Genomic DNA, 14,265 nt, shown 5'->3' on the forward strand with positions numbered 1-14,265 from the left:
AGCATTACACAGCATTCTTCCCTTCTGCACATGCACACATTACACTTTTGTGCTGTCGTCATTGCCGTTGCATGTTCACTTCTCATGTTCTCTTTTTAGACAGATGAAGGCTTTAGGACTTTAGCTAGACTAAACACAAGATTTCAGAGATTTAACAAAGAGGTGACCAGGGCCGAGCGAGCGGGTCCAGCCGCCTCGCTCAGATCCAACTATGTCGATTTTGAAATCGGAAAATTCCGTCTGAAAGTGGGGCGAGATTCCTGCCAAGGAATGCCTTGCGCCTTGAAGCGAGTCCATAACGTTTGAGAGATTGATGTTACCTGAGAGACATTTATGTCTTCGATGCATGTGTGCGCTGTCTGTCCATTTTGCATGTCAGAGAAACAGAGAGACAGACAGAGAGAGAAGAAAATATCATCCACAGCAGAATTCTTATGAGGTTACATTGAAATGCAGAGAGATTATAACACGAGGGATAAAAGGATACCTAAAAATAAGAGATCAAGATTCTGGTGATGTCTCTGGGCTGCAGGCTTCCACACTCTGTGTCCTATGTTTGGTTCCACGGCTCACTTAAAGTGACTTCTTTTATTCAGTATAATCTCAATTTGTTCAAATACTTTTGACGCTTTTACATACCGGCAAACCCTGTGCAGAAAGTGCTACAGTTATTTACAGATCATCCATATGGCAGAAATTACCCTCAAGGCGAAGCGCGATTCCCTCTGGAAGTTCTTACTTTTGTTTTACCTTTGGAAGCAGAAATGCATATTTCTCTTAAGCAGTGTTTCCTCCTACATAAAGCAAAACGACTGTATATTAGCCACATCGATTCTCCAGTGATGGTCTATATCTGTATGAGTGTGTGTGTGTGTGTGTGCGCATCACACAAGGGGAAGGAGAGGAAATACACTCACTGGTATAACTGAAGAATTTGATTTTCCTTGGGCAGCACCTGTTATTTATAGAGGAAATCCCAGGTTTTCCTTCCACCCCCCATTATTTCCTGATGTTTGAACACATCCTTTGACTGTTTGACTGTCCCCCCGCTAACTGTTTGCACTATCTATTGCCTTTCTGTCTGAGTGGAGTGAATCTATATGATGGCCTATATACCCCTCATCTCCAATTAATGTGTTTCCGGTGGAATAAATACACCTTGTAGTATTACTAGTCACCCAGGCGGCTTCTGCCATCTCCTATCTCTCTTTTGTCTGTTTCAGGTGGAGTGGATACAGCAGCAGGTGGTGAAGAGGAGGATCAAGAGGGATTACAAGCCGGTCCCGCCCCTTTCCCTGTCAAGCCCCGCCCACAGCAGCCCGGCCCAGAACAACATCTTCTATAACGACGCCAAGTGGAGCAGTATGTGGTACATCGTGAGTATGCTGTATACACAAAACACAAAAACACAGTGTTCCCCTCTCTCTCTCTCTCTCTCTCTCTCTCTCTCTCTCTCTCTCTCTCTCTCTCTCTCTCTCTCTCTCTCTCTCTCTCTCTCTCTCTGTGTGTGTCTCTCTCTCTCTCTCTCTCTCTCACGTGTGTTTGTGTTATTTACTGTGACAAAATAAGAATATGACAGGTTCCAAGGCAGAATAGTGCCCAATACAATTTATTATCTTCTATGCAATGCTCGTCTATTTCAGGCTATTGTATGCTATTCTGTGCTATTCCATTTATCCAGGTTGTGGGTCAAAGGTCAGTAGAGGTGGTGACCTGGGCCTGATTACTGCAGGGTCAATGGAGCTTAGGGATTTATGTGTGTGTGTGTTTTACTGGATGGAAGAACGAGGAAAATACTCCATAGTGATGAAATTTAGGGTTACGGTAAGACATTCAGTGTTCAGTGAATAAATATTAGTCAGTGGAATACACAAGTACAAATGTGTGTGTGTGTGTGTGTGTGTGTGTGTGTGTGTGTGTTCCTGCATTGGCCAACCATTTCTCGGAGATTGCTAGTGTTATGCGTGAAAACACACACACACACACGCACACACACACACACACACAGGATTCAGCACCTGGTTTCAAATCCACACTGCTGAGATTGGCTGGCTTATCATGAGTGATTGCATACACCCTCAGATCATTGCTCCTTTAGTTATGTATTTGTGTGTGTGTGTGTGTGTGTGTGTGTGTGTGTGTGTGTGTGTGTGTGTGTGTGCGCGTGTGTTTGTGTGTGCGTGTGAGTGCGAGTGTCCTCAGCTCTGTCAATTGTTAACTTAGTATAGATAACGCCTAATACTTTGACCTGAGGTTCTAAACATATTTTTCTAGCTTTTGGACAGAACTCTCTGAACTTAGTGTGTGTGTGTGTGTGTGTGTGTGTGTGTGTTTTCAGCTTCTGCCTGCATGTCTATTGACGTCCATTTATTTGCTCTATTCAGACGTCTCCACATTTAGTTATAATATGGTTAAATGTATCTTTACAGAAAAAAGTCATACTATCTAATACAAAACATCTCTCTATATTTCTATTGATCATGTAAATATTCTTTGCTGATGTGCACACTGAACTGTGCATACAATAGATACTAGGGCAGTTCGATTCCAATATCTGCTGAGACAAGTGTTTCCAAAATGTATTTATTCAAAGCCGAATCTAGATGTGTGATATAGGGCAGGGGTGAATGTTGAGGACAGGTGAAAGTCTACAGTTCTGCAGTTTAAACTCACATTTTTGTCCTAATACATTCTTTTCCAATATCTTTACTACTATCTTTACTATCTTTAAAAAACCTAACTGCACTAGTATCAGGGATGGGGACTCGAGTTTGTGAGTCACACCGGAGCTGCACTTACTGTAAGTCTTGTACAATTTGACATCAGCCTCGACTCGGACTTTAGATTAATAACTCGCGAACAATGAGCGTCTGCAAAAGCACGGCATTGATGCATTGTATAAAATGATTGAAGTGTTTATTTTTAGGTTGCGCATGACGATGACGCATCTAAATGTCACTTTGATATGTGGACAAACAGGACGGCAGCAACGACATCAGCTGCAGCGCCTTTTGTTGTGAAATTTGTCTAAGTCCGTTGGACTCACTCAATAAAAGGACTGCAGTTTGAAAAGCCTGCAGTATCACAGTAAAGGCTGCTGGATGGACGACGTCAGACTTTATCAGACACCTGAAAACACGCCTAGCTTTAGCACAATACCTGCATTATTGTAGGCAATGTTGACATGTGTCATCGCTGACTGAGAGCCAGATGAGCAAGAGTTAGGAAAAGAGAGGAGAGGAAAGGAAAGAGTGATGTAAAATATAAAACAAATCTATGGGCGATAATTCAATATTAATCGTCTTTCAGTGGAATCATGTTATGGTGAATTGGAGTTATCGTGACACACAATTCTGCTGTTTAAACTGATGATAAAAAGCTAATTTTATTTACAAACTCTGACAAAATGGTAGGTATGGTACGTTAATGAAATTAATTTGATTATTTGTCATGTGATTTTGCATACGTGAGCCATGTCGTTATATATATCGATATCGGGAAACCTTATAATTATTGTGATATTGATTTCAACCATATAGCCCAGCCCTAATAGCTCTCTCTTTGATCTCAGACATATTCATGAGATGTTCATGTTTCCAATTACAGTTTTTAACTTAAAAAATCAGCGCTTTTATTGTGGTTTTTTCCCCCTATATAATGTGTTAAGTGATAATGTAGACTTGTGGTTCATATCTATATCTTCATTTAGGCTACATTATCATATTATTTAAGCAGCGCCTGATGTTCAGATAGCTAAATAAGACATAATGTATTCAGCTGGCTATAAATTTCTTATTAAGCAGACTGTCTGAGGCTTGACTCGTGACCCGAGACTTGAGACTTGACTTGGACTGCATCTCTGAATCTCTGACTCTGTCTGTGTATAAGAAAACACAATACTGATGCACACTGAAAGTTAGATAGGAAAACATTGTTCTGTATACACACTGACGACCTCTCATCTGTGCATCAACAAGACCCTAATGGATTATTTTTCTCTCTTTCTCTTTCTCTTTCTTGTTTTCTATTTCCTCTTTCTCTCTTACCTTCTCGCTCCCCTCACCTCTTACCTCCAACTCTTCTGCTTCCTTGCTTGTTCTCCTGTTCTCCTCATGTTCTCCCCCCCTCCCCCTCTCTCCCCCTCTCCCCTCCTCTCCAGCACTGTAACGACGACGTCCATAACTGCCAGTCGGACATGAACATCATGGGAGCGTGGAAGAGAGGCTACACGGGGAAAGACGTGGTGGTGACCATCCTGGACGACGGCATCGAGAGGAACCACCCAGACCTCCTTCAGAACTACGTGAGTGTGTATGTATGCGCGTGTAGGGTGGCTACAAGCGGTGGTGTGTGTGTGTGTGTGTGTGTTGTGGTAGTGGTGGTGGGGGGGAGGTGTTTGGCGAGTGAACTGAATGCATTTATGTTTGTTTGTGTGTGCGTGTGTTTGGGAGGGTTTGTGTGTTTGTGCGCATCAGCATGTGTGTGTGTGATTGTGTGTGTGTGTGTGTTTAATAAATTATATGAACCAGGATTACAGTAACCTGATTAACTGTAATGAGTTATTAAAAAAAACTCAGTTACTGATGGATCAATTATTGCTGATTGATTATGGACACATCAGTGTACACATTCGAACTAATGGTGATAATAATGATGTTAATAACATTCAAATTACAGTTTGCAATTACGAGTAAATTGTCAGTTTCCGTTTTCGTGTTAAATTGAAGTAATCCACTGGATTGCATTACTGATTGTACTTTGAATCAGACAGTAATGTGTACATTTTGAATGTAATCTTCCTCAAACCCGTGTTTGTGCCAGTATGCGTGTACATGTGCACATGTGCACATGCTTGTGTGTGTGTGGTTGTGTATGTGCATGCCGAGGTATGTGTTTGTCAGAAGAAGGCCAAATAGTTTAAGCGTTTTGTCGGCCCGAGGCATCAGGTAAACCCATCAGTCAAACAGATAAAATGATTCACACCCCGTTTGATAGAGCCTGCATTGCTGTTATTAGCTACTCTTAATGCCTGGATTTGTTTATGCCCAGGGCAAGCGGTGCGGCAGATTGGGTTAGCGCTGATTGCATTCGATTTACAAAACTTTTGTGATGCTGGTGTGAACTGTTTGATTGGGTTAGAGAAGCTTCTTGCACGTATACAGATCACAAACGCACACACATGGAGTTGGACCTAAAAGTTTCAAATGAATTTTCCTGTTTTTTTTTTTGTTTTTTTTTTTTATTCCCCGATCATATTGACAAGTGTGATTTTGATGTTTTGAGCGTTGTCACATCTGTGTCTCCTGCAGGACCCTCAGGCCAGCTTTGATGTCAACGGCAACGATATGGATCCCATGCCTCGCTACGACGCAAGCAACGAGAACAAGTAAGATACTAGCATTACCGTGTGTGTGTGTGTGAGAGGGAGAGAGGAATTCTATCTTTGCAGAGACCAAATGTAATACAAACCCGTGCGTGTGTGTGTGTGTGTGTGCGTGCGTGTGTGTGTCAGTGTTTTCCTGATTTATATCTACCAGAAGTTCTTGGTTTCAATATGTTTGCCTGTCCCTGATCCTGTTGTGGGTGTGATGAGTTACATTAGTGTATTTGAATGTGACGTTTGTGGGTGGGTTGTGGTTTTTGTATGTCGGAGAATTGGTGTGTGTGTGTGTGTGTGTGTGTGTGTGTGTGTGTGTGTGTGTAGGAGAGAGAGAGAGCGAGAGTGAAAGAGAGCCTCTCTCCTGTCCAGGCACTTGTCTTGTGCCAGTTTGGCCTAGTGAGTGATTTTTGGTGTGTGTGTGTGTGTGTGTGTGTATGTGTGTGTGTTTGGCCGCCGCAGCCCAAATGCCTTGGCAGCGGCTCAGTCCCTGCTGGTAATGTATTGTCTTAAAGAGACATGAGGCCTGCAGATACAGCTTAATGAGTGGCTCTCCTTCTGAGGCTGAATTCATTCTTGACTGCAATGTTATTTGTCTGAAGAGAAATGCGGGTTCAGCTCTTCAGCCTTTCGTGTGACTCTTCTGTGTGCGGCAAATTCAAGATTACTCATACAGGATTTATGAACTGGGGATCACTTATTTCTAACCGCAGGAAAAATGGGTGTAGTTCAGAAAGTGTTCGACACAGTGTTCATGTCCCTTGCCAAATGGAAGCCGAATGACGTGAAAAAAAAAAGCACCTGGAGGGAAGTACGCAGTGTCTTACAGTTTCCTGATGAGTAACACTAACTTTAGCCACAACACCCTTTTTCAGAATGCAAGCAGAGCAATCTAACTTTCTCTTGTCTATTTTCATTTTCAACAACATTATCTCCTTACTTCAGGTTAGCTGGCTAATGCTGTTTAGATAGCTTGTAAGCTGTTGTCAAACTTTGTGTTGCATAGCAACAAGAATGATGTAACGCTCCTTGCTGCGATTCGCTTTTAAGCTGAAAAAAAAAACATCCTATCTGATCACGGGCCGAATCTCCCTTTCACTTCTGTGAAATAACACACACTGCAACACGCACTAGCACCCATTTCTTTAGTGCTGATATTGCTTGCAAGTACTAACTTTTAAATATTGCAGATTACCGAGAATCCGTCCTATCTGTTACAGCATAGACTTTTTGGAATTATGTGATACAAATGATTGGGAAAAATCATTTTTTCTCCATTAGAGATCGAACATCTTTTGTGAAAAGGAAAAAAAATAGTCATTGTACTTCGATTAATGAAACGTTAGTAACCGATTTTAGTGTTTTGATCCACTAGTTCCACATTCTAGATCTATAGTCTGTAGGTTTTGTGATCTGTGTGTATGTTCTGAGTTTGGTTTCAGTCCTCTCAAGCCCTATCCGTCTATTTTAATAAATCACATTTCACGGATATGATGTGTAAATGGATGCTAATGAAATATCTGCTCTTGTATTCACCTGAGAGAGTGTGTGTGTGTGTGTGTGTGTGTGTGTGTGTGTGTGTCTGTCCCCTGAGAAGCGCAAGCTGTTCTTTTGTCTGAGGTCATGTCCTTTTGTGCCAGCGAGTTTGTACATTTCCATATGTTAGAGCCTGACTGAACTAGGGGAAATATAATAATATTTGCGATTTTGGTTGCATGGGGGTTAGGTCTGTTTTTATGGGTCTATGGTTGGATTTGTAAACTAAAACTGAGACAAAAACGAGAACGTGAACTGAAATACAGATAAAAAATGAGACATGAGAAAAATCTAAAACTGAACTAAAACCATCTTGCCTACTTGTAAAACTAAATGGAATAAAAATATATGCAAACTGCTTTTATTTTTCATTTTTTTGTTTATGTGCAGGGTAAAACTCAAAAATGTATGATTTTTAACTCTTTCTGATTTGGATGTTTTCATGCCAGAACACTTGGAATCCATTTTTTCCCCCTTTGTTTACATGTTTACATGTTTAGACGCCCATGTAAAGTATCAGATCTGGTGCCACAGAGAGCTAAACATGAGTTTCATAGGAGAAGTGCAGCCTATGTAACTTGCAGAAAAGTACATATATAATGTTTCTGTGTTTCTATGTGAATCAATGATCTGTGTGTGTGTGTGTGTGTGTGTTGTTCCCATTGACCATTATCGCTTCCACAGATGTTGTATGGTTCTGGTTGAAACACAGAGAGATCCCTGAGTAGCTATGACACAGATGTGTAGAAAATGGAAAATACAGGCATAAACAAAGGGTGGAAATGGCAGAGATGGTCAGACAGACGATTTTATGGAATAGTGGAGTGAAACGGACTGAGTGAAGACTGGAAGAGGCGGCCTGGAAGAGGGAGCCAGCAGTTTGGCTCATCAACTGTGATAGAGGGAGCTAATATGTTAAACTTACACACCCACACAGTTTCAATTGTGTTAATTAAGTTTGTCCTAAATGTGTCACGTCATGCCACCTATACAGAGAATGACATAGAAAAGCTGTTTGACAGAACAATTTATTGGGATATGTGCTAATTTTCTGTTTGAACTCTTAATAACATTATGGAAATCTGAAGATAATTTCAATGTAAAACACCCATAATTGCTTTTGGTGTTTGACCCTGGACACAGAATGGAAAAAAAGCACAGCAGAGTGGACTGCTGTGCTTGTATATGTGCTAGAAGTGTGGATGTTTGGAAAAGCGGTGGTGATAACAGGTGAACTCTAACAGAGATTTGTACACTAACAAATTGTAATGTTCTACTAAGGCTAATACCTCAAACACAAGCCAGCAGAGGGGCTATTAGACGTTAATGTATTTGTGCTTAACTGCTCTCGGATCAACTTTCTCTAGTTTTGTTGAAACGTGACACTGGACAGCGGAGTAGTTTCACGTTTCCAGACCTTTTTCCACACTTGGCTTTCGCTCTGTGTAGCATGGGAAGAAAGTCTGGCTGAAGTCCCTTTTTGTCAAGTGGGAGTAAAGGTGGAAAAACAATCCAGGGCGTTCATATTTCTCTGACAAATTACAGTAAAGTGAAGCGCTCAAAACCAGTGGGTTGATGAGCGTTGTGTTGTTGTGTGTGTGTGTTTGTGTGTGTGTGTGTGTGTTAGCTTGCATTTGTTTGGTGCTGCACCTGCATGGGACAAAGGAAAAGATTTTTGGGCTTTTTGGGAGAGAGGAGGATGACATGCAGCAAAGGTACCAAGCCAGATTCAAACCCAGGATGTTGCGGGTACATGATACACACCTTGGCTCACTGATACACCGGGATGCACCGATATGCAGGATCCTTTGAAACCCCCCCCCCCCCCCCCCGACCCTGTTATTAAATATATGTTAACTCGAATCTCGACGAGTTGCTGTGAAACTTGTTTTTTTCCTCGGTCGAAGTGCGTCCCTGTGTCTTCCCTGGGGGTTTCGATAGCTAGATGCTGGGTTTCCATAGCAGCGGTCAGAGCTGTTTCCGGGGGGTGTCGCGATGCAGATGTTCTCTGCAGGGGGTGTGTGTGCGTGTGTGTGTGTGTGTGTGTATGTGTGTGTGTGTGGTGCCGAGCCAGATAGTGGTGTTTTCGAGGAGGCGGTGGACACAAACATATTCGTGTTTGTTTACGCTGGTCGCTGACCCGAGCCGATTGTCACCACTGCAGTTACTGGTGGAATGTTACCCTGGTGTGTGTGTGTGTGTGTGTGTGTGTTTGTGAGTGTGTGTGACAAGGGGTTTTAGAAGTGTGGGCATTAGAAATCTTCGAGGGATGTTGGAGATGTTTGAACTATTATTGTTTGTTTGTGTGCGTGTCTGTTTGGAAGCAAAGGGCTTAAGCACAGCATTGAGGGGCCCTTGAATTATGTATTTGTGTGTGTGTGTGTGTGTGTGTGTTTAAATATTGGGAGCACTGGCATTGAGGAATATTAAAAATGTTTGTCCTCACATTGTGTGTGTGTATGAAGGTTCTTGGGGATTGTGGGTTTTTGCAGCATTAGAAATCTTGAACTACCACAACTAACATTCTCTGTAAGGTCTAAGAGGCAGATGGCAGGTATTGTAGAAATATTTGTAGCATTTACCTCATTTTTAATACTTACTATGCTGAGCCATTTTTGTTTAGGAATACCTCTGCAGGAATGTATACATTTGTCTGTGCAAATGTGTGTTTACTTGTAAGTGTCCCTGCTTTCCACTTCAAAAGCGGCGGTGTTTATCTAGCAGTTTGTGCGTGCCTCTGCGCTTGTGTATACATTTGCTTGCGTTAAGCGTGTCCCTGACATCCTCTCACTCGGGCACGTGGTGTGTGTGTGTGTGTGTGTGTGTGTGTGTGTGGGTGGGTTTAGATTTGTGTAATATGTTGTCCATTCCTGCTCTTTCCTTAGACACGGGACACGGTGTGCGGGCGAAGTCGCTGCAGCGGCGAACAACTCCCATTGCATTGTGGGAATTGCCTACAATGCCAGAATAGGAGGTGAGCGGTTGGCTGTATATGTCCGACATGACACTATGAACAATGACCATGGTGCACGGTATGCGGGACATTATCTCATCATGGTGGTGTTTGTGACGCAGTCTTGTGAACACAATAACTCAAGAACAATACAAGAGAGAAACTTCATACTAAAGGGTAATTTATGCTTCTGCGTCAAAACTGCGCCGTAGCTTACGTGCAACTGTAGGGTAGGATGATGCAAAAACTCACTCAGTCATTGGTCCTCTTCGTATTTCCTCCTACCTGTATCCGCTTGACGTCCGCCGATAGTGAAAACAACACGGAGCAGATCGAAGAGAGACGAGCTGAGGACGTTCGCAAATAGTATGTTCATTTGTAGGGCGCATCATCTCCGAATTATAAAGACTACTAGATGTCACTGAATTCATGGCAAGAAATATCCCAGAGGTTTCAGAGAATGTAAACACTAGTACTTCTTCTGTTATTACTTCCGTGTTAACAAAGACACTGCCGTCGTAGAGTTTCGGTGGTGTACGCGCACAATCACCGACACAGAACCATAAATGCTCTCACAGAAGTATAATTTGGCCTTTACACCACAGGTTCCCCGTAGACTAGATTATCTGATTAGATTTTGGTATATAAATCAAGAAAAACTGATTTTCTTTAACCTACTACAACTCCTTCATGCTTTAAAGTCGCAATGCAACAGCATCTTGCTTCCTTAATTTGATGTATTTCCCGTTGAAACAGGATATCAGGTACATAACGCAGGGAGGGATCATTCACAAGTGTAAACCAATGGGATATCAGTCAGGGAGAGAAAGGCACCTTTATTTGATGGGAGGGGCGGGATTGTTTAAGTACGCCTCCTGGTACAGTGAAGTAATCACTAAAGGTACGTAGTTTTCAGGAAGTTAGAGTCTTGAGATTTTGATGTAAAAATACAAGAAAATAAAAAATGTGTACAGTCTTTAGCATTTATTGTTAAGTAGGTTTATATTATGGCATGGAAAATTAGGTAACAAGGTGAAAAAGTAATTTTTCATTTGTAACTTTAAGATGCGGTGTTCATATTAATACCACCCATGAATTACGTGTAAACTAGTATGTTGACATAGAAATATCTCCTAATTAATGCATTAATTAGCTTAATTAATGACCTAATCTGCATAATTTATGTTTAATATGTCATGGTGATTAAGGCGAGACATTAGGCAGCTCCAGCGCCTCTTGTTTGTTATTAAACTTTTCCAGACATTTCTACTGTATATTTCAGGAGAGATAAATTAAACTTTGGATATGTGCATGTTTATTAGTCTGTATATTAATCCTGTGTCTGTGTATCTCAGGTGTGCGCATGCTGGACGGAGATGTAACGGACATGGTGGAGGCCAAGTCTCTGAGCCTCCAGCCGCAGCACATCGACATCTACAGCGCCAGCTGGGGACCCGACGACGACGGAAAGACCGTGGACGGACCGGCCTCTCTGGCCAGGCAGGCCTTCGAGAACGGTATCCGCATGGTGAGTAGGAGACAGACCGGCATGTGAACACGCATTTACATACAGAAACATGTATCAGGACACACAGGCTTCTCTGGCCAGCCAAGACTTTGCAAGCACTTTGGCATTTCCATGGTGAGAGAGAGACATGAACACGTGTGCATTCATGAGCCGACAGAGACAAACACAAACAAAAACGCATGTGTGTATAGAAAGAGAGATGGACAAACACGCTCTCAAACACGCACACACACACACATACACATACATCTGTGAGAGAATTGATATAAACTCTAATAGGATAGTGGAGTTACAGGAACTTGACACTGTGCACACATACGCACACAGACACACACACACACACACATTTGCTCCGACATGCACATGTGCTCGTATCCCAAATTCGTCTCCAGTTATCTCTGCCTGTGGGGCTCCTCCGGACATTTGGATTAGAGAGCAGCCCCGGCCTATTAGCATATTCATTTACATATTCATCGCTGCATTTGCATAACGACGAGCTGGTACTGTGTTGTTTGACTGAGTGGAGTGGAAAAGCTATAACAGAGGTTAAGTGGGGTGAAGCCATTTACTGGTCATGTCAGACCACACACACACACACACACACACACACGCGCGGGCACGCACACACATGCGCACACATACACACACACACATCTGCAAAATTCTCTGCATCAGGCTTGCTGACATGTTCGTTTAGTGGATGTAGACCTTTGAGAAGGGGAGACAGATGCAGACAGACGGGGACGAGGGTTTATATGAACCTCAGAGATTTCAGACTGATACAGAAGTTCCTGACTGACTCAGAGCCTGCGGCACGCTACAGCAAAAGGAGAGGGGGAGAGAGAGAGGGAGAGAAAGAGAGAGAGACGGGACAGGTGGGGAGACGGAGAGGGAGAGACGGTTAGTACGTACAAGACAGTTCCCGGCAGTCCTGACAGGCCGGCCTTTTAAGATGACAAAGGTGAAGGAGATATGTGTCCAGTTGGTGAGAGCTGGCTGTGCCTGCTTTTGGTCTGCTTGTGTGTGTGTGTGTGTGTGTGTGTGTGTGTGTGTGTGTGTGTGTATGTGTGTGAAGGTGAGCGGAGATGGCAGGCTTGTGAGTGTGGCGTGTATGTGACACTCTGAAGAGACACTTTATCGGAGAGAGCCGGGGTGTCAGAGATACAACTGACAGCTGTGGGGGCTGCACTCTGCTTTCTGTAGCTGTGTGTGTATGAAAGAGAGAGACACACTATTGCCTTGCATGTGACATGTATATATATATATTGGGTGTTTACTTTTGTAGGCATGCTTGTTATGAGAATGAGGCTGAACTTGTATGTGTGACTGTGTGTGTGTGTCTCTTTGCCCTATTCCATTATGCATAAGTTTTCTCTTTCTGGTGAATTTTCATCAGTGTTTCTTAACTTTCCACTCTTTTGGGTTTTTTTTCTTTTTTTAAACTTTTATCCTTTTTTTGTTCCCCATACTGATGGCTGTCTATCACTTTTCCATTGTGTTTCACCTCTCTCCTTCCCCTCCTTCATCCTCCTCTCCCCCCTCATCCTCTCCACTCAGCCCCCCCATCCTCCTCTCCCTCCCAATTCTTTGTCCGCTCTTTTCTTTTGCTAACTGCTGTTCAAAGCGCTCTCCATCACTCTCATCTGTCAGCGTTTGCTCCTGTCTGATCCCCTTCTCACTCAGAGGGGCTCTTCTCGCTTATCGCTGCCTGACAGAAGCCCCTTTTTGAAGAACTCCCTTCCACCTTTTATTCCCTTGTGAGTGAGTGTGTATGTGTGTGTCTCTGTGTTTGCGTGCCTGTGTGTGTGTGTGTTTGGGCGTACCTGGCTGAGTGTTTGTTTGCGTGTGTGTCTTGACAAACAGTGTGAATCACAGTGCCAATCAGTCTGTTAGATGTCTTTTTCTCTGACTCCTGGCTGAACTTTGGCTCCATAACTCTGCCGGTCACCACCGCCACCGTCCCACGGCTCACTCCGCCTCTCAACCCGGCCTCGGCTTATACTCCGTTTTCAGCTCGGCCAATTCAAGAAGTGGAACGTCTAATTGAAATAGTGAAAAGCATTTGGCATCGGAGGGTTGACATATCTAAACAATGGAAAGTAATTGGGAACGAACGCTCTGTCATTAGTAAATGAATTGGAGTCTGTATTCACATTCTGAGTCGATTAGATTTTAAGCGGCTCTAGCTCTAGCTCTGGACCTGGCCAATTCCCTCCGATACATCTGGGATGCATTTTTTAACGTACTGTGCAACTTCTCCTGGAAACTTACATTTGAATATTAAACAGCTGCCTGGTGTCATCTATTACAAATGTCCATATGTTTGGAATGTGGGGATGATGAAATGTTCAGCCAAAACCTATTTAAAGCACAGAACTTGCACATCAAAAAGTTCTAACGACTCAGTAAAGTCTTATTTTCTGTTAAAATGTATCTATGCATATATTTTTTGCTATATAGGGCCAAAGTGTGTAGAACAGCTGCTTGTCTTTGCATATAATTGTTGCTTTAGAATTTCTGTTGCTTCCTTCCATAATGCCACTTTTTAATTTGAAATGGAAGGATCTTTAGACAAGAATAAAAAAATAAATGTAGAGATGTCAAGGCAACAAAGAACTAGTTTAAAAGTTATGAATGATTACATATTAGCATATTCAAGCGAAATTATAGTATTAATTCCTCTGCATTCTGCAATTTCTTAATAATACATTGGCAAAATTAAACATTGAAAAAACATGAAACCTTAAGTCAAACATCAGACTTGATGCAATGAAATGTACTATTCACGAAAGCATACATCTTTTTACAAAACACACGTCCTATACTGACATATTAGTCTAAAACTAGTCTGGCAGCAATAAAAGCAGTATT

General features: G+C 42.5%; 1 protein-coding gene across 1 annotated transcript in view; it reads left to right on the top strand.

Moving 5' to 3' along the window:
- The window catches only part of pcsk5b (proprotein convertase subtilisin/kexin type 5b), a 69,027-nt gene that overhangs the window by 16,325 nt on the left and 38,437 nt on the right, over positions 1-14,265 (top strand). The window contains exons 3-7 of the mRNA XM_071529485.1: positions 1,224-1,376; positions 4,160-4,303; positions 5,310-5,386; positions 9,799-9,887; positions 11,222-11,394. Coding sequence (XP_071385586.1) covers positions 1,224-1,376; positions 4,160-4,303; positions 5,310-5,386; positions 9,799-9,887; positions 11,222-11,394 — 636 coding nt within the window. The remainder of the gene's footprint in view (positions 1-1,223; positions 1,377-4,159; positions 4,304-5,309; positions 5,387-9,798; positions 9,888-11,221; positions 11,395-14,265) is intronic.

The sequence above is a fragment of the Centroberyx affinis genome, unplaced genomic scaffold, assembly GCF_046629955.1.
Source record: "Centroberyx affinis isolate AG114_WGS23_722 - 3 ecotype Tasmania unplaced genomic scaffold, CSIRO-AGI_Caff_v1 ptg001793l_1, whole genome shotgun sequence".
NCBI classification, from domain to species: Eukaryota; Metazoa; Chordata; class Actinopteri; order Beryciformes; family Berycidae; genus Centroberyx; species Centroberyx affinis.